The sequence below is a fragment of the Microtus oregoni genome, unplaced genomic scaffold, assembly GCF_018167655.1.
Source record: "Microtus oregoni isolate MIOR12 unplaced genomic scaffold, Mior012 000006F_ref0000085, whole genome shotgun sequence".
NCBI classification, from domain to species: Eukaryota; Metazoa; Chordata; class Mammalia; order Rodentia; family Cricetidae; genus Microtus; species Microtus oregoni.
Window position 1 is genome coordinate 58,388,456 of NW_024543065.1, and position 24,055 is coordinate 58,412,510.

Below are 24,055 nucleotides of genomic sequence, written 5' to 3' on the forward strand. Positions count from 1 at the left end.
CCATCTGCCTGCCTTTACTTACCAAGTGCTGTGGATCTCTTATATGATATGCAAGTACAGTATCAACAAGGTTGTATTTCTAGCCCTGCCACCCTCATTGGCCACTGTGGCTTTCTTGGTTACAAGGGTTGTGTTAAGAGCTCCCATCTGCCTCCAGCACCATACAAATAAAAAGACCAGGGCTGGCAAGATGGCTCAGTGGATAAAATGGCTTACCACACAAGCTTGAGGACCTGAATTAGATCTCTGAACAGTCCTCTGACATCTATGGGCATGAGACAGACAGCACATGTACACACAACAACCACAACAATAAAATCAGGGAAAGACCACCTCTCCAAACATTGACAGACTTTATTGAGGGGGGGATTCCCACCTGGGACCCCACCCTCTTAAATAAAAAAGTGCATAGAAAAGAAGGGATTTAGAAACCTTTGTACAATATCTACATCCTGGGTTCCCAGGGCAGGAAAAGAGACGATGGCTAGGTGGGCTGGAGGCAGGGCTCCTGCCCGCTACATGCCCACATCCACCATGAACAGGAGGGTAGGAGTGAGACACTGAGAGACTAGGGAGCCACAGGCCAGGGTGAGATGGCAGCGGGCACATAAGGAATCTGGGGCAGCAACGGCCTCAGTTAAGGAAGCGACGGCAGCGCTTGGCGCCACAGTTGCAGGGCAGCTTGTTGCTGGCATCCTCGATGGGAAACTTGTAGTCATAGGTGAGTTCCTCACCTCGCAGGATGCGGCGCAGGGCAAAGATGACAATGTGTTTCTGGCCTTCCACATGGATGACACGAGAGAAGCAGTTGGGCTCACATGAGTGGTTGATGAAGCGGGCAGCATTGCCGTGCATGGTGGCATCTACCACATCAAAGTCATCCATGCGGAACATGTAGCACCCAATACCCTACAGAGATGGAACAAAGGAATTCGCTTTCTGCACCTGCAGGTCAGCCAACACTCTCTTCCCTCATACCCTCATGGCACTTACCTTTCCATCATAGAACTTCTCTCGCTTGTCAGTCAGCACAGAGCGAATGACAATGCCAGAATACTCAATGACCATCTCACCAGCATCGATGTTGCGTTTACAGAACAGGCCTCGTCCATGGATAGCTGATCTACAGGGTAGGATGTGCCATGGAAAATCAGGGGGCAGAGGGACAGACACCAGGCATCTCCCCATCATGGCATCTATCCATCCACCCAAGGGGCACCCCCCCAAAACCCCACTAACCTGTAGACACCCACAGCCTCTTTGGATGTCTTTTTGAGATGGCGAAAGCGCATGGCCATGGGAAGCTCCAGGCTGGTGGCACGTCTGATAGGGTAGAGCAATACCACATAAGTTGATATCCAGGAACAGCACCCTCTTTAGGACCCTTTCAGACCAGGCCCAGTACTCCCTCTTGCTCTGCACACCTGGTGGACCGAAGCTGCACCTCATCCTCTTCTTCATCGCAGGTGGCCCCCTCAGGGAGCACCCGATGTTGGGAAGCCAGGAAGTTGAACATGTCAAAGGTACACTTCCTGAAAGCAGGAGGAAGGTAAGACAGTCACAGTCGTGCATTCAAAGAGATGCTGCCTAGCCATTTTTGATCTGGGCCAGTATCGCCAAGGACTATAGGGCTGAAGACAGCATAGAGGAGGTGGGTGGGGGTCCATTCTTCTGACATTAAGTCTACAGATTACTACTCTTCAGTGGCCTACTGTCTCAGTTTCGTCTTTCTAGACTTAATTCCCAACTACTCACCGGAGATAGACCTCAGCTCGGGCAGCCCCATGAGGATTCAGGGGGGGCTCCTCCTGACCCTCTCCCTGCTGGTGGTAGCGGAACTTATAATGCTGGCAGCGCTGGGCCCCAGGCAGCTGCTCTGCCAGGAAGATGACAGCATCGTGGTGGATGCCCAGAAGCCGTGCTCCACTCATTCCTGAGAACAAGGAGGAGGACAAAACAATCACACGGAGGGCCCACCTTGCCCTTGCTCCCAGCATTCCTGGGGATACCTCTTACCACTGAAGGAGAGATGCCTGAGTCGTGCATGCCCTCGAGCCTCTTGCACTTTCTCAATCAAAGTTCTCCATGCTCCTGGAATGAGGGGCCAGAGTAATCAGAATGGGGTCTGAACACTTTCCTCCTCTGCTACTGCTACCCCCAACTCACCCTCCAAGCTCTCTGCCTCCACACTGAAGCCATCATCGCTGCTGATCTCAAAGCGCAGGTGCGGACCAGCTCGTTTTGGAACCTGGTTTTCTTTGTCCTCTGGGGATGGAGGTTCTTCCTCAGAGCTTGAGGCCTCACCTGCTTCCATGGGGAAGGTAAGAATAGGAGAGGATCACCTTCCTGGACTCAAAAGCTAGCACTCTGCCAGGGAAGCAGCAGATATATTTGATCACAGAACTTCTGGGGCAGAGGTAGGGGTAGATCTCTGAGTCTGAGGCCCAGACCCTGGGACATAGAAATTGAAGGCTGAAATGAGGCATGACCAGAGGTGAGAGGAAAATGTGGGGTCCCGGAAGCTAGAGAAGGAAGTGTTTCAAGGAGGGAAGTTAGAGAGCAAACGCTGCTGCCAGCAACTGCAGTGTACAACATGGCCAACCGCTTTATCCAGGGCAGGGGTGGGGCACAAAAGCAGGAGTGGAACATGACACAGGAGCAAGACCCACATGCCCAGTCAATCAAACAGTCTTGCACCTTGTCCAAGTCTAGTCAGACAACCCTGACTGCTTGTTAGAGAAGTCAGATGTCTCCAGGCCTTCAAGGCCTTCCATTACTAACTCCTTCCCCCTCTATCTGCTGTTCCCTGAATAATCAAAGAACAGCCACAGAGCCCTTCCCCCTTATTCTTTCTCACACTGCTTATCTACCATGCAAAGTCCCTGAGCTGCAGAATGGACACATCTGGGTCCCCAAGAACAGCAATGTGCCCAACATCATCACTACCACACCCTTATGCCAGACTGAAAGCTCTCAGTTAGGCAGCCTTAGTCCACATGACTCTAATTTGGTAATCCCAGGCTAGCTCTATGTACTGAGTATGAGACCCCAACACCTGGATAGGACTGGGTCACTACAAACCCAGCTTGCCCACCAGCTTACTTGGCTCTTCTAACAAGTGACTCCAGAGACCATCAGAAAGCCTCACTTCCAGTCTCACCAAGTCTTAACAAGAACCACTCGAACACCCACCTGCGATCCAAACTGCAGGGAGACCTGCTAGATTGTCCCCCTACCCCAGCAGTCACCCACTCAAAGCTCACCATCATTCTCTCAGTCTTTCCCTCAACCACTACCCTTCCCGCTCCCATCGGCTCTGAAGCTGCAGTCCTCATAGCCCTAAGCTCTTTGACCTGCTGCCCTACCTCCTCCTGATGCTCAGCTCAACTTCTTGGCCAGCTGCCTAGGTGCTGCTCTGGCTTCTCACCAACCACTATCTTCAACATCCGACCCACTCCATGCCACCTGCTCATGCACTCTGCCAATCCAGGATTCACAGGCCTGGCCTGGTGGCTCACTGTGGTAGATGAACTGCTAACAACTCCATCCCTGGCTCCTGGAACACCAGATTCTTCTGATCTTCCTACTGTTCCTGCTCCTCTCACTTGGGTTCTGGATGATCCCTGACTTTTTCGCTTTACTGAGCACTAACTTTGATACCAACATTAGATGTGCCCCTACACCATCTCCACAGCTGCACACAGCCCTACCACTTGAGTCTGTACACAAAGTTGTTTTCCTTCTTTTTGTTGTGAGAGAGGGTCCCACTATGTGGCCCAGTCTACTGCTGGATCGGAATCAAATCTGGCTCAGCCCAGCACTGCTGGCATTACAAGCAAGGGATCACTAAACCTCATTTCTTTTCTTGTCCTTTGCTGTTGTTTGAGACAGGGTTTCTTTGTGTAGCCCTGGCTGTCCTAGAACTTGCTATGTAGACCAGGCTAGCCTTAAACTTCAAGCTCTGTCTGCTTCTGCCATCTGAGTGCTGGGATTAAAGGTGTGCACCACTACTGCCCAGTCACTAAACCTGATTGCTAACACTTCTGTTTCTATGACAAGGCTAGGAGCTCCCTGTGAGTATCTGTGTAACCCTAGCACCTAACTTTGGGCTTACACCCACAGAGTGTGTGTGGGTTTTGTCTGTTTCTGCTGTTGAGAAAAAGAGCCCAAGACCTCAGCCCCTGGTCTGGACTGAGGTTTGTTTGTTTGTTTTTTTTTTTTTTGAGGCAGGGTTTCTCTGTGTAACAGTCCTAGCTGTCCTGGAACTAGCTCTTGTTTGTAGACCAGGCTGGCCTCGAACTCAGAGATCTGCCTGCCTCTGCCTCCTGAGTGCTAGGATTAAAGTGCACCACCACCGCCTGGCGTGCACTGAGTTTTTGAAAGTAACCAATTCAGGTTCTGTCAGTCACCACTGGGTCAAGCACAAGGAGGCAATGAGGGGAAAAGGTGGTCTCTACCTGAATAGTGATGCCACTGGGACTCAAAGAGTAGGTCTGATGGACCATCAGTGGCCCGGGCAGGACCTTCAGGAAGTGGCAGCAAAGGGCACCGGTCCTGAAGGGGCCTGTGAAGAGAGACCTGTCAGGAGGCAAAAATTATTGGGGAGGAGGAGGACCAGATTCTCCAGAGAAGGGACCTGGTCACTCACCCAGGACTTTCTTCTTCAGGAGGCTCCCCAGGATTGTTTAAGTCCAGAACCCCACGAACTGTAGGTGTCTTCATCCGCACGCGGCTGGACCTGGAAGGAAGCACAGAGGCTCAACTGCTTTCTCCTGTCCACCTCCACTGCCTGCAGCACCAGCCTGAGACCCATACTTACCCACCGCCACTGATCCCTGGCACTTGGTGGGTATCCTCCAAGGATTCTCCATCTTCATCCAGCCGGGGAGTTTTATTTGGGGGAGGTACTGGAGGGGATCGGCCAGAGAAGGTGGATACCCTCTTGACACGGATGGCCTGGCGTGGTGGGCTGGGGGGCCCACTGCTGAACACCAGTGTTAGTGGGGGTGGGGGTGGGGGTGGGGCAGGCCGGACCACTCCTACCCCTACTACAGGTAACACACTGAGCAGAGGTCCTGGGGGCAGAGTCCAGGAGGTGGGAGCCGTTGGGGGAATTATAGGGGGAAGAGGTGGCTGCTTTACTGGGGGTGCAACAGGATCACCCTCCCCAGCCATCTTCACAAATACTTGTCCTAGCTTGTTGACAAGGATGATCTTGGATGTAGCAGGTTTAGGGGGTTCTGGAGCAGGACCCAGACTCAACACTCGGACCCCTGGAGCCCCAGGGAGCCAGGCAAATGTCCGGGTGGGGTCAGCTGGGCTAGCAGGCAAGCCTTGTGGGGGCTGGCTGCCATTAGCCAAGGGAGGTGCTGAGGGGAGAGATTCCTCTCTGGGACCAGCAGCCCCCTCCCCAGGACCCCCTAGGTTCTTTAACACAAAGTCCACAATTTCTGAAGGCAAGTCTTCAGGAGGTCGGGCTCTGTCCCCAGCTGCTCCGAGGACTCCACCTCGGCTCACTCCTGGTCCTGAAGGCGAAGTCCCCTGTCCCCGAGGTTGCTGGACAGCCTCCGCCTCACTGTCTGTGCCATCATCCACTCCATCCAGCTGCTCAATTCGGGGCGCTCCAGTGAGGGAACTGGGAGCCAGGGCAGGGCTAGACACCACCGTCACAGGGAAGTGAACATAGTGAGTGGTGGGGCTGGCCTCCTCCTCTGAGCTGTCCCCTGGGCCTGCCTGGCTGCTCCCCACAGCCCCAGCAGCCACAATCTCTTCCTGGAAGGGCTCAGTCCCCAGCAGGCTGGCTGCGAAGTCCAGGTCAGCAGCACTTAGTTCTGACACCACCTCCATGTCTTCAAAGTCTGGGCCCAGGTCTTCAGGGGGTGGCAGAGGAGATGAGGCCAGGTCAGGGGGAGCCAGCTCCCCTGAGGTAGGTGTGAGGGCTGTGACTGAGGTAGACAGGGGCACCCTGAGCTGAGGGGAAGTTCTGAGAGGAGAGGAGGTCCGCCGGGATGGTGGTGGCCTTGTGGCCAGGGGGCTAGGACGGCGAGATCGCCTGGGGGGAGCTGGAAAGTCCGAGTCTCCCACAGTAGGGATATGGTGGGTCAGGGAAGATGGACTTCCTGTGGAAGAAAAGATCAGTATCAGCAAGCTGTTCCACATTTCCTAGTTGTTCCTAGCTTCACTCATTCTTTTTTTTTCCAAGACAAGGTTCCTCTGTGTAGCCCTGGCTGTCCTAGACCAGGGTTCTCTAGACCAGAATGGTCTCGAACTCAGAGATTCGCCAGCCTCTGCCGCCTGACTGCAAGGATTAAAGGTGTGTACCACCAATACCCAGCTGTTCTAGCCATTCTTGACACCATGTGCTTACCTGGGGAGGGCAGAGGACCAAATGAGACACCACCCAAGGGCCTCCGAGATGGTGAGTAGTTGGGCACTTTGATTCGAGCCCCTGAGAAGGAGCGGGGGGTGGGAGGAGGGCCACTGCTTGAATCTGTCCGAAGTGGGGGATCCAGATTCTGAATAGGTGAGTGGTGTACAGGATCTCCAGGAATCAGGGAATCTGCATCTGGCAGGTCATCATGATTGGGGGGCTCTGAAATGGCAAGAAAACTGTTTCAGGGGAGGTGGAGACTCAGTACCAAAACTTCCCTATACATGCCCCTTCAAAGTCTGTAGAGACGGCTCAGTAGTTAAAGAGCACTTGCTTCTCTTCCATGAGACCAGAGTTCCTTTCCCAGAGACTATGCCAAGTGGCTCACAATCACTCCAGCTCCAGGCACCCCTCTGGCCTCTGTAGGCTCATGTACACACAGCCAGGAAATAAGCACATCTGGACCCCAAACCGACTTTACCACTTATTGTAGTGATAAACCTTCCCCTTGTACATAGTACAGTAGAGTCTGTGCCCTTAGCAAGAGCACACAACCCTTAGGAAACCAGCTGTGACCACTCCTATTCCCTATGGCTGGTAGTCTGGTGCTCTTCCCTCACTTCCTATAAAATGCTGGGCACAGCCTCTGTAGTATGCTTCAAAGCCAGCTGCTATTGCTTCTGTCATTCCAGGAAAGGGAAGATAAGGACACCCTTAAGTTTCTTTTTCTTTTTCGTTTCTCGAGACAGTGTTTCCCAGTAGCTATGGAGTCAGTGCTCGCTCTGTAGACCAGGCTGACCTTGAACACACAGAGATCCACCTGCCTCTGCCTCCTGTGCTGGGATTAAAGGCGCGTACCACAACCGCCTGGCTATCTTTAAGTTTAAGGCAAGGAGGGTATGGGGTTGGTGGTAACCTCTTTGAGGGGTCCCATCTAGGGAATGGGGTGAGGCTACCTGAGGAAGGGGTGGGGCTATGCACAATGGTCTGGTTCTCCTCTGCTGCCTCCAGGTGAACCGGCTCCTCCCTTGGCCCCCAGGGGCGATACTCTAGAATTCGGCACCGATACCAGCAGCGCCTCCGAGCATCCACTGTGCTCCAGTACAGGCGGGAGCACCTGGAGCAAAGGGGACAACAGTTAAGGGAAACCTAGAAACAACATCCAGCCCTCAAGTCCTCCTCCCCCCATCAGCCCTAGAGTGCTCACTGATAGCCAATGGGGAAGAGCCGACCCTCACAGTCTGAGAGATCAGACAGGGTGCCCAGGGAGTTGATTCTGATGGAGCCTATAGTACAAAGGAGAGGTCAGATAGGGTAGGGCCAGGTGAGGTCAGCAGCAGTATGTAAGAGAGCAAATGGCTTACCAATGAGTATATTGATGACATCTGGTTCAAGCCCAGTCAAGAACTTTCGTTTGAAGTTGATGCCCTCAAAGTCCACATAGACCCGCCGGAGAACATCAAAACCGTCAGGGGTCACGATCTCCTGAGAGGCAGAAAGCAAATGGGAGTTGCTCAATTGGCAGAGGGTAGAGAAGTAAGAGGGAAAAGCTCTGAAGGCAGGGACTCAGCACTCAAGGGCTTGGCCTATAGGATCACAGGGAAACACAAGAAAATAGGGGAATGGGCAGCTGATTCCAGCATCCTGGCCCACCTTGCCATCTAGGAGGTCTGTGTGTTTCTGGCAGAAAACCTTCTTGTCATCCTGGAAGATGCAGTAGCTGGCCCGAGCACACATGAAGTGGAAGTTGCTGAGGCAGGAGGACAGGCAGCAGCCCACTGTGGCTCCAGGCTTCAGGCAGAGCTCACAGCGCTGGGGGAGGAAGGGACTGCTGAGATGAAAACTATGTGGCTCAGCATCACTGATAATTTGCACAGGCCCTGGCTGGCCTACCATTACACAGCCTTCCCCGGCTGTCCCCAGGGCCACGTGTACACCCAAACAACCTCCGAAAGCTGAAGTGACCCTGGGGAAAGTCACCAACTCTTGTTGACCGGTACTTGCCCCCTTCTTTACACTAGTTATCACACAGCTCCCACCAAGGGAAGTCTTCTTCTCTGAGACTCCTCCCAGGGACACACAGTGAGAAATGTCCTGGTTTTTTTGGTTTGTTTTTGGTTTTTCCAGATAGGGTTTCTCTGTGTAGCCTTGGCTGTCCTAGAACTCACTCTGTAGACCAACCAGGCTGGCCTCATACTCACAGAGACCCTTCTGCCTCTACCTCCTGAGTGCTGGGATTAAAGCTTGTACCATCACCTCTAGGCTGAAAAAAGATTCTGAAGCTGACTTGACTGGGTTAAAGAGACTGCCTAGTAAGAGGGAGATGGCACTGTATGGAAGGTGTCCTATAACAGTACTGTCAACAGGTGTTTAATACCTGTCTCTTGGGATACAGGCCTAGATCAAGCTAGAGAAAAAATGTTGTCAATACCAGTGCCAGAGTCTTGAGACAACCAAACTGGCACTGAGAGAGCCAGACCAGGGGCACATGCCTACAATCCCAGCATTCAGCAAGCAGAAGCAGAAAGAGTACGTTTGGAACGCGACTGGGCTACATAAGAGTACTAGGGCAGCCAGGGCTCATGACACTGTCTCCAAAAACCAAACAACCAACCAAATAAATAAATAAAAGAGAGAGGGCTTGGTCTACAAGAGCTAGTTCCAGGACAGGCTCCAAAACCACAGAGAAACCCTGTCTCGAAAAAACAAAAACAAAAAAAAAAAAAAAAAGAGGGAGGGCTAAAAATATAGCTCAGTGGTAAAACACTTGCCTAGCACAAGTGAAGCCTTAATTTCAATTCCCAGCACCACAAAAGGGTACTAGGGACCAGTAGTGGAACGGAAGGACATGTCCCAGAGATTACCGTGTAATAAAGGGTAAGTTCTACACTGAAGGAAGGACCCACCTGTGACCCCAGGAGCTGCCCACCTTTCTGGGCCCATGCCCTTACCATCTGCCTTCCTCGTGCAACAGCAGCATGGACATTCTTAAGGGAGCCATCATTCTCCTCAAACACTTCAGCTGACCAAATGGCACAATTGACATGTGTCCACTCATTTTGCCCAATGTACAGAAGCCGCCCAGCCTCCTGTGGGAAGAAGAGGAGTGGCATTAAGGGAGATGGAGGGTTCCGAGGACCAGGCCCCAAAACCTAGAGCTTTGTATAGTAACCTTTACCTTGGAGTCAGCATCCCCATACTTGAGACAGAGTGCACACTGACGGGGGTCATCCAGGTGCGAGAAAGCAGCGGGGTCCTTGCTCTGGAAAACTGTGAAGGATGCGGGAAAGTAAACCTAGGAGTCAGGATCTAAAGCGTGGCCCAACAATCAGGTACCAGTCTCTGCTTCCTAGTACCTGCTGAAGGATCCCCTGGAGGTTGCCCAGATTCTGGGCTCTCTGATTCTTGCTGTCTCCACTGGGCATAGACATGGTCCAAAGAAGGGGGCAACACGGCATTGGGGAGGACTCCGCTGTGAAGGCAGGGTTAGTATCGGATGTGTTCAACAAAGGTAATTCAACTGGAGCCCACCCACAATATAAGCTTTAGCACACCATTGACTCCTTTCTTCCATTCTCACTTGGACTTTTTTTCTCCCAAATAAGCTACACTCCTCTGTGCTAGCTAGATGTGCTGTTCCTAAGCTTCTGGAATACTGTTTCTCAGCTTATGTGTCACCCTTGCAGGACTCCTGATCCCCAGACTCTAGTGGCTTATTTGTCTAGGCTCTCACAGCCTCTTGGGCTCTGACCACTAGGCCATCAGTACCTGCCTACCATTCAAAACATGAGCTTCCCCAAATGCTTTCTAAAAGTAGAAACAGAGACTGGAGAAATGATTCAGTGGTTAGCAGCACTGGCTGCTCTTCCAGAGGACCCAGGTTCAATTACCAGGACCCAAATGGCAGCCTATAACTGTAACTTTAGTTCCAGGGGATCAGACACCCTCATACGAACAGACATGCCATACAGCAGGCAATGCACATAAAATAATTGGAAAAAAAAAAGCAGAAGCAAAGACAGTGCTAATCACACACATAAACCTTTGCTAGTCTAAAGCAATGAGGAAAGCTTACCCTGGCTCCACCACCCTTCTCTCCAGCCTTGACCCGAACCCTGCTCCTCATCCTAAGCCTTATCCCTGGAATCCCAAGTGCCCTTGCTTTTGGCCTCACTCCTTGATCCCCCACCAGCTACTCAGTCTTGCTCACTTTGGCAGCCGGGTACTCCGTCGCCAGTACTTAGGGTCATGGGCGTCGAACCAGCAGAACGCAGACTCTAGCAGCTGGAAAATGGGTTAACAGGATGAGAACAGACGGGGCAGGGTCTGAAGGGACATTCTTTGTCCTCTACCGCCACTCCGATTACCCTCTAGCACCATCCCAGCATTCACCTTCAGTAGGAGTCCTTTCATCTGGTTCCCAGCGCGGCGCTCTGGGGTCTCTCCTTCTTCTGAGTGCCTCATCAAGATGGCTACCATGTCTTCCATGAAGCTGTGCTGTAAGGGAGTTTCTTAGTGTCTGGGCCCTGACCCCAAACTCCAACCCCAGACTGTCTCTGCCCTCTTCTCACAGCAGCCGGCTGCTCCTCCCCATACCCCACTCACCACAGACTTATAGTGGCCTTCCTCAAAGCGCTGTCCCACAGCTTGCAAATCGCAGGGTCCTGGGTGGAGCTGCTTCCCATCCTGCCCACACTGCAAATTCAGAAAGTCAGAAGGGCTGATCCTGAGCCCAACCCCACCCGACTGCCTCTGGGGTCCTCCAGACCTGGGTGCACAGCAGCAATGGGCCTGCCATCTTCGAGCTCAATAGGCCCTGGAGCACCTGGCGCAGGCCTCCCTGCAGGGCCCCACTCAGGGCCTCTCTCCAACGGGGCTGTGTTGCCCCAGCACATGGCCCACATGTGTACAGCACCGAGTCTGGCAGCCCAGAAAGGATCTCATAGTCTTCATCTAAAATAGCCGATGACAAAGGAGACAATGGATTGGAAAGATTTAAGGGCTCTTGGGAGGCCCCTGGACCCAAGGACAGTTAGTGTACCTGTCATCCTACAGGCCTGGGGTGGGAATAGGGTCCCCCAAGGGCTGAACCTGTGCCCCTTAAGCACTCTTCTTCTCACCTGAAAGTCCCTCACATTTGGCATGCACCCAGTGGTCACACTGTGCGCACTGCATCATCTTGCTCTCATAGTCATTGTCTTCATAGCAGCGTGTGCAAATTGGGCAGTAGTTCCCTGGGGGAGGAAGTGAGAGGTCAAAGTCAAGAGCAGGCAGGAGCAGGCCCTAGTCAGGTGCAGAGGCTGTGCACATCTCTGACAACTACATAGGCTGCTTCCATTATACCCTTCAGTCTAAAAGCTGTCCGTGGACAGCGTGTGTTCTCTATAGTCAGTATCTTTCAAAAAGAAAAGAAAAATTTTGCTAAACGATCTGGGTGAACAAATGAAGAAAGCACTGGTCTTCAAGCTGCACAGTGGAAACTTGGGTTCTTCCAGGAGAAATCTTAGTGACTAGGTGAATTCCCAAGCCCTGGACTTGCACTTCTCAGAATGGCTCTGCTCTGTGCTCATTATCTGTATACTGGAGGACTTCCACAGCTAAAAGCTGGAAAGCTACTACAATTTCTTCCTTTCGTTGCTGGAGGCCCACTGAGTAGGACCCTAGTCCAGAGCCTGGCCCATTCCACCATACCACGCCCCCCGTTCTCCTGCCAGGTCCCACCTTTCTCATAGAGCTCGGTGCACCTGGGACAGAGGCTGTAATCTCCAGACCACTCGACATCCCAGTTCTTGCCTGGAGTTGCCCCACAGCTCTTACAGCGCACACAGGCTGAACAGATCTGGGGAGAAGGGTGATGTTAGAAGACAGCTGGACAGCAGGCTGCAGCAGACTGACAGGTGAGATGAGAGGAGAGGTGGAAGGAAACAAATGAAGGACCAGTACAGGAAATTATGCTAAGAGGAGGAGAAAGGGAGGGGCAGAAGTGGATCTCAGGGTCCTTCCTGTGAGGCTAGGAATACTGAACTCATGAGCTCCTAAAAGTCAATTCTGCCTGGGTGTATACTCTACCCAGAGAATGTTGCCAGTCACATTCTCAAGAGTGATGAACAGCCCAGCCCTTACATCTTTTGAGAGCTTTGGCTAGGTTATATCTGAGGGTGGAACAAGTAGAATGCCAGAGCAAGGGATATGGGCTCATCTCTCACCCAGTGGCGCCGTTTACGTGTGGCCCGGGTTGGGTAGCTAGGTCCCAGGCAGGCTGGGTGGTAAGCATGGCGGCAACGTTCACATTCCAGGAGGTGCTAGAGGACAGCAGAAGAAAAAGCAGGGTAAAATATACTGTATAATGATACCCCTCCCCCTAGGCCTCCATCTGCCCTAGACTGCTAGTGCCCCACCTTGGACCCACGGCCTTTGCGCCCACAGACATGGCAGAACTTGCAGCGCCGGCAGCACCAGGTATCTCGATGCTGGGGCAAGGGCCGTTCAGCCTCCTCCAGACAGAAGGGGTGGAAAGGATCACAGCAGACTTGGCAAAAGACCAACTAGGAGGGATAAGGAAATGATGAACAGAATGAGGCTGGACAGCCAGAGGACGAGCCCTGGGTGAATGGAGACTTGGAAGCCAAGATTATCTATTTAAAAAAAAAAAAAGGCAAAGCACCAACCTCATGGAGGCCTTTGCTGGCACACAGAAGGCACACCATCGGTGGTCCCCCTGGCACAGAAGTAAGCACACTGAGACCGCCCATAAGCCACACGTTCTCTAGGTCACAATCCTCCTGGGTAATAGAGTAAGACACAGGATTGGAAAGCAGCCAGGAACACGAGTCAGATCCATGCTGAAAGCTCTGTTTACTCTTGATACAATCAGGAAGTTTCTCCCACCACAGGCTCTACAACTGGCCCTCAACCCTGTACCTTAAAATCTACTCGGACCCGGTGCACACCATCAGGGGACTTCTGCTTTCCAGTCCAGCCATTGGGGAAAGAGGCAAAGGAGCCAGGGGCTAAAGAATCCTAAGGAGGGACATGGAGTTGTCAAAGGATGCCAATCCCACCCCTCTGTAGACTCCTCTCCTCACTGGCCTCCCCCAACCTGCCAGACCCTGCCTTTTGCCCAGATCCCACTTGGCTTTCCAGAAAGGCAAGACCTGCCTCATCCCTCAGGACCTGTCCTCTGGTGAGGACACACCACGACACTCAGGTGTGCCCATCACCCTGACTTGCCAGGTAGCTCCTGGAGAGCAGGAGCCATGCCTCACACAGGGCTTGGGGTTCTCGGAGCGGGCCGTGCTGACCTTGTCCAGGCGCCTTCGGGCCTTGAGCTGCAACACAGGCTGCAGGGTGGGTTTGCGGGGCCGGCTCTGCTCCTCAGGTTCTAGCACTGGCAGCTCTAGGCAGGACACAGGACAGCTGACCCTTCTCATGCTGGGCCCTCCACCCCTCTGCACCTACATCCAGGGCTTCCTCCAACCAGGCCCTTAGTGAGCACCTCACACCAACTGTGTATGTGCGTCCCTAGAACTGCTTTATCTTTATCCCCAGCTACCCTTGTGGACAGACTAAGGAGCCTTGTCCCTTCTAAACAAAAGGCAGAAGGCCCTGGATTTCACCCCCAGAATGGCCAAAAGGAAAAGAGACATAGGACAAACTAACTGAGAACGCACCATGTTCTCTGGGGGTTCGACGTCTTGGAGCAGGGGGACCCCCGGGATCTGAGTCATCTGAGTCCTCGAAGACATCATAGGAGGGTCGCTGTTTGACGCAGCGTCGAGCTGACTTGCGCTGCAGTAGGAGGGAGTCCTGCTCCTCGGGCCCGGGAGTGGCCCCCACCTCCTCCCGGGGCCCCCCAGCTCCCGCCCCCCGGCGTGGGCCTGGAGGACCAGGGGAGGCCTCGGGAGATTCATCGGAATCCCAGGGCAACAGCGTCTTCACTATCGTCCGGCCTGTGGGAACAGGGGACTTGGTAGGATTTGAACTCAGCAAGGGACTTGGGCACCAGGACAAAGGAAATCCGGAAAGTGTGGCACAAAAGGAATGCAGGAGAGATGCAAGCTTTGGTAGAGAAGGACACGTGACAAATGCAAAGGCAAGGCGGAGAACAAAGAAAATGTGGCCTCTGCCACACTACTAAGGTTTTACGAATAAATGCTCTTCAATCTTTATTACCTTTTTTGGCTAGCCGCTCCATCTTCCGAGCCTCTATCTTGTCACACTTCCGGTATCTGGGGAGGGGAGCAGCACGTCACCAGGGTAGGGGACTGGTGGTCTGGGGGGAAGAGAGGAAGCTCTCCACAAGGATGCCAATCCCACTGCTCTGACTGGGCAGAAGAAAGGCTGGGGCAGGAGGCTCAAGTGACTTAACAACCCCAGATGGGACCAGAAGGCCACACTCCAGCTACTTACACACAGCACTGCTTCTTAGTGTTGGGGCCCCCAAACTTAGGTTTATCCAAGCAGTTGACACAAGAGCCACAGTCTTGCACACGCAAGCAACCCCGGCAATGCCCGCAACGAGCCATTCTCATCTTCTTGCCATGGTGAGATGGCAGTGACCGCCGTGGCGTATGGGTCAGGGCCCCTGCAGACCCTGTAGGCTCCAAGTCTCCCGCAGGCCCTGTGGATTCCACCTTTTCCCGTTGGGATCGGGATGGGACACTCTCAGTCTCTGATGCTGATGACGTATCTATTGTAACAGATGGAGGGGAGACAGAGCCACAAAACACTAGGTATCCTACCTCGTTTCTGTTTTCCCTATGCTTTCCCACACTGACGGCTCCAGGTACCCTGGAGCTAACTGGGTTTGTCCACTCGCCCCCTAAGCCCAAACAAAGCTCTCTACTCGGCTCCCTGGAGCTCTTGCTCATGCACAAACCTTGATGTCTAGCCTCCCCCTACACAAGTCCCCTACCCTCAGCTGCGAGGTCCTGCCGATCCCGGAGAGGGAGGGCACTGAGGCGGGGTACATCTTCAGGCACCATGGCCCGAGCCTGACCCAAGGCCACAGCAGCATGACGGCAGACATGTTTGATTCTGGGGCCTTGCACAGGTGACTCAGGGCCCTGGGAGAGGAAAAACCAGGAACAGGTGTGGGACATTGTTCCCTATGATCCTGTAGCCAGCCTTCTTCAGAAGACCCTCCTCTCACTGCATACCGAGGCTCGATCTCTCTTAGCGTCCATGGATTCATCTTCAGACTTGACACAGCCTCTGTCTGGGGTCTGTTTGACAGTCCCCACAGCCTCCTCCATTTGCACTACAGGACTTGGCTGCTGGGGAAACCACAGGGTTAGGAGCTGCAAAGTGAGGACCAGTGAAAACTGGGGAGTAGGAGAGGGAAGGGATAGGGCCAGGGAACAAACAGGTGGAAATGAAGGGGAAACTGGTCAAGTGTTCCTGCTAAACACTGGCTAGGGAGACAGCTGCATGAAGGCAGGGGCCTGCTCAAAGCACTGCACTCACCGACATTGAAGCTGCCACTTTCTGCTGTTGCTGCTGATCAATCTTGAATAGCTGCACCTTAGCTCTCTTAAGGAGGCTAAACATTTTTTCCTCCACCCCAGACAGCGGCAGCGGACCTGGACTTGCACCAGGGGCCTTTTCCAGTGGTGGTGTCTGCTGCGGTGATGGAGGTGGCTGCAGCTGTACCTGTGGCTGTACTTGCGGTTGCTGTGGTGGTAGTGCCTGGGGTAGGAGCTGTGTCTGCAAGGCCTGTGGGGGCTGCTGGAGCTGAGTCTGAAGCTGCTGCCCATTGCTCAGAGCTGGAGCCCCATTGTGGGGCACCTCGACCTTAACAGGAGTGGTGACCACAGGGACAAATCGAGGCAAGCTGAGGTGGTTGGTCCGCCCCACTGCCCGAGGCTCAGGCTCAGCTGGAGAGTCATCAGCAGGAGGCAGCTCTGGCTCAGGGGCTTCAAGAGCCCCAGGAGGAGGAGTAAGCACCGATTCATAGATCTTCAGGTGGGCTTCACTTGGGGTAAACTGGGGGGCCCGAAGGAGTAGGGGCCTCCGGGAAGGAGTGGCAGGGGTGGGTGGTGGAGATGGTGCTGGTGGTGATGAGGCTGGTGGAGGAGCAGGGGGAGGTGGCGGCAGCTCCCGGGTTAATGAAGTCCAGCGAAACGTGGGCTCTCTTAGGATAGACCGTCTCTTCTCAGGGAGTGGGACTGGAGTAGATGGGGGAGTTGGGACACGAGGTGGAGAGGGGACTGGTACTGGCTCCTGGGGAGCAAGTGGGGAGGTCGCAACAGGAGGTCGAGCAATAGAAACCTCCATCTTTGGAGGCTTGGGAGGGTCTTCATCCATAAATCGCCGGGGTGTCTTGATAACACGGGAGGAACGGGCACTCACCACAGGCATAATAAACTGCCGTATATTCTTCAAGAAGGTGGTACTTTTGGGGGCCACAGTAGGACTGTCTTCCGGAGGGCTTCCTGTGGTGGTGCTGGGGTTTGGAGTGGGAGAAAAGATGCCCTCTGGTACTGACCGAGCAGCTTCCCGCTCTGCCCGTTGGCTAGGAGTCAGGGGAGGCCGGCCCCTCTTCCTAGAGCATGTAGCTGGCACCACAAGAGGAGGAGACTCTTCTTGTTTTTCTGAGGCTGGGTGTGGGGAAGGGGATGGTGGGGGAGGAGGAGAAACTGGGGGTGGTAGAGGGGATGTTGGAGGTGGAGATACTGATGGGGGTGGGAGAGGAGGTGGTGGTGAAGGGACTGGAGGAGTCAAGGGTGGTGATGGCAGCTTTGCCTCTTCCTTCTCCTTGACTAGCATCACTTCTTCCTCAGTCACAGCTGTCTCAGTCTCCTCTTCTTTGATCTCAGTGTTGTCTTCCTTTTCTTCCTTCTCCTCTCCCTCCTCCTCCAGTTTCTGCTCTGGTTTCTTCCAACAAGAGTCCCCTTCCTGTTCATCTTCATCTCTTCTTTGGGGGGTATCCTGCCAGCTTTCTCCATGTTGACTACGACCCTGACCTGATTCTAGTCCCTGGGACAACTGTCCAATCTTCACTTTTTTAGCCTTTGAAACAAACTTGATCATAAGGGGAAGTCCGCCTCGGCCTCTGCCCCTGCCTCCACGGCCTCCTCTCCCAGGCTGTCCTCCACGTTTGGGGGTTCCAGGTCCTGGACCAGGTCCCTCCTTGCACTTCCAGCTGCCAGTTCTGTTCTTTACTGGAACCACAGGAGGTGGAGGCTCAGGTTTAGGGATTGTCACAGCCGCCTCTGCTATCACTACTGCTTGCTGCTTTTTCCGACAGGGGCCTGCTGGCCGTCCTGGGGGTCGACCCCGAGACCGACGGGGAGTAGAGGGCTCACATGCCCGGCTCCGGGGGGCTTGGGGTGCCTGGGCCCGCCGGAGAAGCTCAGTCAGTGCCTGCACCATTCGTTCGGTGCCCTCCTCACCCCGTTTCCGAGAAGAGGTCTTTGGGGGACCAGGAGCCACATCTGCTAGGCGAGGAGGAGGAAGGGGGGTCGTCTTATGCTTTCGGCCCCGACCCCGAGGGGCTCGACCTAAAAGGAAAACAGTTATGGCGAGTTGGGTCAAGCTGGCCCGGAGGACTTGATAAAAACACCCCAGAAGGGCAAGGTATTAAGTTTTACTTGTCTGTTCCTCCAAAGCCCCAGCTAGCTTGGACTCTGAACACAGGAAACTGAGGAACTGGTGGAAACTAGGTGACGGCCAGAGAGCTGACACAAAGGGCAAGACCATCCCCATCAGACTAAAGAGGTAGAGCTTCCCCATCACTCACCTCGCTGGGACCGGAGCGCAGAGCGCAGGGAACTGGGGGCCACATCTTCATCTGAATGAAAACCCTGAAATTCCTGATTTAGGGGACCAGGGGTGAGGGGAGAAACAGCAGTCAGTGCCAAAGCCCTGGTTCCACCTGGGTTTCAGGTGCTGAGGATATAATACTTAGCTTCCACCTTAATGTACTCCCGCTTATTTACCAAAAAAACTTAACAGACTGAGGCCAGGTCAGAGGAAATGAAGGCACAAAGCAGTTTTGAACCAGACCATACCAGCACAGCCTTCAGTGGGGCACTGGCCCAGAACACTAGAGGGTCTCTCTCCTCAAGAGAAGCAGTAGGCATTACACTGAGGGCTAATTCCAACTTAATACGAAGCAAGTCCTTCATCTACACCCATGCAGGGCATTCCTAAATGGGAATGCTGTGGGGGGGGGGGGGGAGGTGGAGCAGGTGGTTTATCACATTAGAAGCCACTCGGAGCCCTCAGAGGACTACTAGCTCTCCTAAGCAATATAATCCACACATCCACACACTCCTCCTTCTCCAAAAGGCTCAGAGGGCCAAATCACCAGCTGCACTCACCCCAGACTCAAGACTCAGCTCTCATTCTAGCCCTCTTCAACCTGTACTCAAAGAATCCTCCACCACTCTATCTTAGAACCAAAGAGCAACAGGGACACTGGGAAACCAGGGATATGTCGCGGCTTGTGAGGCCCAAGAAGGCAGCCTGCAGGTGAGAGCCCATGAGGCTCTAGTCCTGGTCCATTAAGGCCACGCTGCTGCTGTCAACCACCACTGGTCGAGCATGCAATCCCTGTGGCCCCTTCACCCACTCCTCTTCTGCTCTGCCATTGCTACCGCGAAAGATCAGCTCAGGACACCAGCAGGGCTTGCCTGGAGCCCAGGAGTCTCGCTGCAATCAGGTTTTCCCTGACCACTTTCAGAGGCCCTAACCGCCCGAAAGCTCCACGCAGCCTGCCTCCTTCCATGGTTATTTCCAAGCTCCCCGAGAACCCCACTTGTCCACAACACCCTTCGAAGCTATCCGGAGCCCTGCAAGCCCCTGGCCTCCGCCCCACCCGGCGCAAGAGACGCCTCCGACCGCCTCACCTCCTCCTCGGATTCCCCGTCACTGCTCTCCTCCTCCGGCATGCAGCCACGGTTCGGGCCCCAGCCCCGGCCCCGGCCGCGACCCCGGCCCCGCTGAACGCGCGGACCAGCCCACAGACGGCGGAGCCGGCGCAGGCCCCGGCGGAGCCCCAGCAAACGGAGCAGGGCCGTGTCCTCCCCGGGCTCGGCTCCTCCCGGCCCCGCCGAGCCGCCGCCGCGCCGCAGGGTTACCCGCACTCTTTCGGCTCCGCTGCCTCGGCCGCCGCGGCCCCCACCCCCGCCGGAACCCCGCGGCCGGCCCGGGAAGCGGCCCCGTGCGGAGCCAGGCCCGGGGCAACTGCCGCCGCCCGCCGCTGCCGCCATCTTGGCACCGTGAGAGGGGCCGGGGAGGCGGGGGGAGGGGCGGCCCGTGCGCAGGGCCGGGGGGAGGGGAGAAGGGGAGGGGCGAAGCGGGGCGGCTGCGGCTCACGACAACAACCAGCGCCGCTGCGGGGCGGGCGCAGGAGCCGGGGGGGCTGGGCTGGCCACGCGCGGGGCACCACGGGAGCAGGAGTCCGGGTTGGTCGGCCGTCACGCTCAGGCCACACCTGGAAAACGAACCCCGCGTCGCGGCCTGAGAGCGGGAGGCGCAAAGACATCTGGGAAATGTAGTCCAGACGGCCTTGCTTCTTCCGCCGACAGCTAGGGCGCGAGGACTGGGACTACGGGGTCAGCGACGGAGAGCCGGAGAGCCAGTTCCTGGTCTCGAGGAGGTGTGGTCCCCGGTTCAGACTCCTCCCATTGTTCTAGTCGGAACTAGCGGCCTGCACGGACTACCATTCCCAGGGTACCGCGGGCGTCGGACCCTGGGAACCCGACCGACACCGGCAAACGAAGTTCGCTTATGCGCTAGGCGTGGGCTGAGGGAAGGGCGGTGGCGTTCACTTCTAAGCGCAGTCCCGTAGTCGCATTGCACGGAGCGGAGGGGAGATGCTCGAGAGGCTGGTCCTCCGTCCCTTGCTCTCAGGGAGAGCAGACGGGTACCTAAAACCACGACCTGAGCCTGCGCTCCTCTCCAGTCTGGAGTACGCGCGCGGTGCATTGCTGTGGAAGGGACCAGAGCCTTGGAGCCCTCACAGCCACCCTCCTCGTCCCGGCGTGCTGCCCTCGGGAATTATACGGAGTCCCCGGAAATGAAATGCCCGACTCTCTGTTTAGTGTGTGAATGCCCAGCAGGGGCCGCTACAGGACATGGGACAAGGGTTGGACACACCACCACCCACACACCCCGGCGCAGACGGAAAATTCTGGACTCATCCTGACTGGAGAGCACAGAAAACTCTTTATTATAGTGATGAAATTGATAGTCCCCAGTTAGTCTTCATTCCAACCAACTAAAATATGTCTTTAACTCGGACTCTCCAGTCGGCCGAGACTTCTGCAACCCACGCGCATCCAGAGAGGGTTCTTGGTTCCTGTCCCGCAGCACTTCTGCGGGACAAATTAGCCAGGTGGCAATAGAGACAGGGCTCGCCTTTCATTCTTTGGTTGGACACTTATCAAGCCAGAGAAGCTACCAATACCCGGTCAGGTGCCAGAGGAGGAGGTAGGACTCCCGGGAGAGATTGAGGTCCGACTCGGCCTCGAGGAAGAGTAGAGGAAGGTGGAGCGTATGGTCCATCCAGGCGGCAGCTGGCTGGGCGAGTGGCCACGCATGTGCGCCTGCATGGAAGCCAGGCTGGGGCAGCCAACCCTGCACAGAGGGCAGCGATAGGGAGCAGCCCCATGTGTCCTCAGGTGCTTGGTCATGGCAGAGAAATCCCGGCAGCGCTGAGGACAGAGGCTACAGGAGAAGGGCTTCTCTCCTACAGGTGGAGAAAGCCAGAGAAGAAAGAAATGGGCGAAGGTTGGCCAAGCTAGGGGAAAGTCAAGCAATGGGGCAAGGGAGGAGCTGGCAGACCAGCGATGGGAGCAAAAAAAAGAAAAAGAAAAAGAAAAAAGACAAATGCACACAGTCCATACCTGTGTGGACTCGGTAATGCGTCTCCATCTGATGCTTGAGTGAAAACCTTTTTCCACAGACAGAGCAAGAATAGGGCCGAGAGCGAGCCGGAAGGGGTAAATGAGGGTGCTGGTGAGACGGGCAGCGCGGTGTGCGTTCTTGACCCACACAGGTTGCCAGTGGGCCTGTGTGGACAGAGAAGTCAAAGTGGCATGACCAGGATCCCTGAGGCTGAATCCATCCATCCAGGCAAGCTGAGCGCTTGGGAGGGGCAGAGGCAGCAGTTCTAGTACCCTGCTTACCTGTGTACCCTTGCCCAGACTCTTCTATCTCCCAAGGGCTGAGTTGTTCAGGGCCCTGGGGAAAGGATCCTGCAAGTAGAGTGTAGTAGGGACGCTGCTAAGGCTGGACTCCAGGAGCCCAGCGGCTCTCCGGAAGCCCTGGATGGAACAGGAAGGGGCTTACCTGGAGTGGGGCTGGAGGAGGGCTGCCAATTCTGACTCCAAAGACCTTTGGAGTGGTTCAAGGTCAGTGGGATCCTGGATGGAGAAGAATGATAGCCTTGGCAAAGCCTGAGAACCTAACCAGCTCTGGCCTCTCTCGGGACCAGAATACTTTGTTGTCTCCTTAACTCAGGAAATGCAGAGATGTGGTGCCTTCCCACGCATTACTGCTGCCTCTCCTGAGCTACTCCCTCCCAGCCTAGATCTTCCACTAAGCCCTCCTTCACTCACCTCTGGTCTTGAGGCCAGACCTGCCAGGCTGCAGTGATGGGGGTGCTAAGGGAGAAGGGAACGCCATATCTGGGCGGCCACAGGAAGATGCTCCACAGGGCAGGTTGGCCCTGCCCCAACCAAGGGGCCTCAGCCCAACAGGGCCTGGGAATGAGGCTGGTTAGGAGGGAACCTGGTGAGGAAAGGGGACCAGAGCACCCACGAAGACACTCCTCAGAGCCCTCAGGGCTCTCTAAACCTCGCATGGCCTCTCCTTGCTTCCTCTCTGCTCCCCCAGAGCCCACCGAGGCAGGACTGAGGGCCTCCTCTGAACTCCTCTTCCTAGTTACCGCTGCCATCTCCAGGCTCTCTTCGGGGGCTTTGTGCTTGTGTACGGTCTCCTGTCCTCCCTCATGACTTCCAAAATCCTTCTCTGGTGTTTGTTTCTCTTCAGGGCCCCCCAGTCCTCTCTCAGAACTCCTCATGAGTTCTTCTGAATTATGGTGCCTTTTCCGTCCTGGATCCAGCTTGTCTTCATTCTTATGCTTTTGAGCTTGCTTGCATGCCTCTTCCAGGGCCTGCACCCCCAAGGCTCTGGCTGCCTCTTCCAGGTTCCCCAGCTCCCCAGGCTGTAGCTCTACACTCTCTCCATAAACAAAGGTCAGAAGCTGAGCAAAGGTAGATGGGCTGATGCCTTCAACCAGAGCCCACCGGCCCCTGCAACCCAGCCTTGGGCTTGCTCCTGCCAGCACCAGACTGTGAGCAGGGAACTCCAGGCCCCCTACAGTGATCAGGGTGTCACACAGTGCTGGCCGAAGCCTCGCGGCTAACTGCACCAACCTATCAGAGCCATAGGGGCTAGTTATTCTTGTGGGGGTCTGGGACATCGCTCCTGGCTAATCTACCAGTTTCAGAGGCTCTAAAAGAAAAGTCACAATGTGGGGTCCATGGCCGAAAAGGAAGGGAGAAATCGCATACTCAGGCCTGTGGAAGGGAAGGGAGAAAGAGTGAGTGACTCTCTGGTTTCAGATTGGGCTGTCTATCCTGTATGAGTCAGATAAACTAAGTCAAGGGCAAGCTGTGGGAATGCAGCAGCAGGAGAAGCCACTCTGGGGCCTAGGGAGCAAGAGCCAGGCAGTTAGCAGAAGTATCAAGTAGTGAATTTAGGACTGATTTAGTTAGCAACTCAGTTTAAAGACTTTTGCTTCCCTGGGCTCTTTTTCAGGGGAAACCCTCTGAGCAGTCTCACTTCACATGAAACCTGGCAATTCTGAATGGAGTAAGGTGTAAGTTCATGGAGGAACTCAAAAAGCTTGTGGGTCCTCCCCCACTGTAAGCCCAGAAAGCCTGGGAAGGCAGCAGACAGGTTACACCTCAGGAGAGCATCCTAGGGCATCCCTCTCCGAGGCTGAAGCTTTTAGAACACATCCTCAGAGAAGGGATTAGGAAGACCAGAGATTCCCATCCAGTGAGCTGAGGGAGCCACAAGTTTAGAGAAGGCTTTGTGCCTGTGGACGTGAGAGAGAAAAGGGAAACTGGAGAATGGGAAGTTCTTTCCTCTCAAAATGAGGCTAAGGAATGGCTTGATTTCTGTTTTTCATAAGCCAAAAAAATGAAGATCAGAAAGAGCCCAACAAGCCAGGAGTTTAAATGCATACAAAACCATCACACCGGCCTCCCAGAATGTTGGAGGTGGACATTGAGAAATAGCCCAAGTGTCTTAGCACCTAGCAGGCCTAGCCCTCTCTGTATGCAGGCCCTCCATGAGAAAGGAGCCTGTAGGAGGGAGGGGTTATACATGGACACCTTGGGGTGAGGGATGCAAGCTGGCAGGGAGTAGACAGAAATGGTGGAAAGGCTCAGCTGGGGAGAGACAGTCACTCACCTCTGTAGCTGCCTCCTGGCACCGCATGCTCTCTACTGCTCTTGGGGCTCCTGCCCCCCACCTCCAGCTAGCTCCACCCCGTCCTCAGTCATCCCAAGTATCAGTCTGCCACAGTCCCCCAAAGGGGTGTGGCCTTATACCTCTGTCTCTGCTGGAGACCCACAAGAGACTACCTTCTACTTGTAACAACCAGACAGTTCCTCACCCTAACTCTTACTTGTGGGTTCCTTATAGTCAAAGACGTGAGCCTCTGGT

The 24,055-nt window shown here is 54.8% G+C and overlaps 2 protein-coding genes across 6 annotated transcripts; both read right to left on the reverse strand.

The window, feature by feature from the left end:
• Window positions 1–336: 336 nt before the first annotated feature.
• Kmt2b (lysine methyltransferase 2B) lies at window positions 337–19,600 on the reverse strand. Of its 4 annotated transcripts, none has more exons than XM_041653633.1 (37): window positions 19,222–19,600; window positions 18,111–18,183; window positions 15,836–17,871; window positions 15,529–15,642; window positions 15,285–15,435; window positions 14,780–15,059; window positions 14,543–14,598; window positions 14,041–14,319; window positions 13,672–13,766; window positions 13,292–13,390; window positions 13,039–13,152; window positions 12,769–12,915; window positions 12,577–12,672; window positions 12,092–12,209; window positions 11,491–11,604; window positions 11,139–11,323; window positions 10,976–11,065; window positions 10,763–10,867; window positions 10,581–10,654; window positions 9,727–9,842; window positions 9,549–9,640; window positions 9,322–9,459; window positions 8,024–8,182; window positions 7,735–7,855; window positions 7,578–7,656; window positions 7,327–7,487; window positions 6,368–6,592; window positions 4,820–6,119; window positions 4,649–4,738; window positions 4,458–4,564; window positions 2,167–2,304; window positions 2,017–2,091; window positions 1,756–1,933; window positions 1,425–1,532; window positions 1,240–1,323; window positions 994–1,123; window positions 337–909 (listed from the first exon to the last, which is right to left on the reverse strand). In XM_041653633.1, exons 1-37 carry the CDS (start codon window positions 19,582–19,584, stop codon window positions 634–636), a joined length of 8,166 nt encoding a protein of 2,721 aa, XP_041509567.1. In that variant the 5' UTR covers window positions 19,585–19,600; the 3' UTR covers window positions 337–633. The 4 variants fall into 4 exon arrangements, with proteins under 4 accessions (XP_041509567.1, XP_041509565.1, XP_041509566.1 ...); XM_041653631.1 differs by having other exon boundaries at window positions 2,167–2,307; XM_041653632.1 differs by having other exon boundaries at window positions 15,529–15,645.
• A 937-nt stretch (window positions 19,601–20,537) lies between these two features.
• On the reverse strand, window positions 20,538–22,802 carry Zbtb32 (zinc finger and BTB domain containing 32). Of its 2 annotated transcripts, XM_041654385.1 has the most exons (6): window positions 22,239–22,802; window positions 21,937–22,184; window positions 21,668–21,741; window positions 21,505–21,573; window positions 21,223–21,387; window positions 20,538–21,065 (listed from the first exon to the last, which is right to left on the reverse strand). In XM_041654385.1, exons 1-6 carry the CDS (start codon window positions 22,800–22,802, stop codon window positions 20,788–20,790), a joined length of 1,398 nt encoding a protein of 465 aa, XP_041510319.1. In that variant the 3' UTR covers window positions 20,538–20,787. The 2 variants fall into 2 exon arrangements, with proteins under 2 accessions (XP_041510319.1, XP_041510318.1); XM_041654384.1 differs by having other exon boundaries at window positions 21,937–22,802.
• Window positions 22,803–24,055: the final 1,253 nt, after the last annotated feature.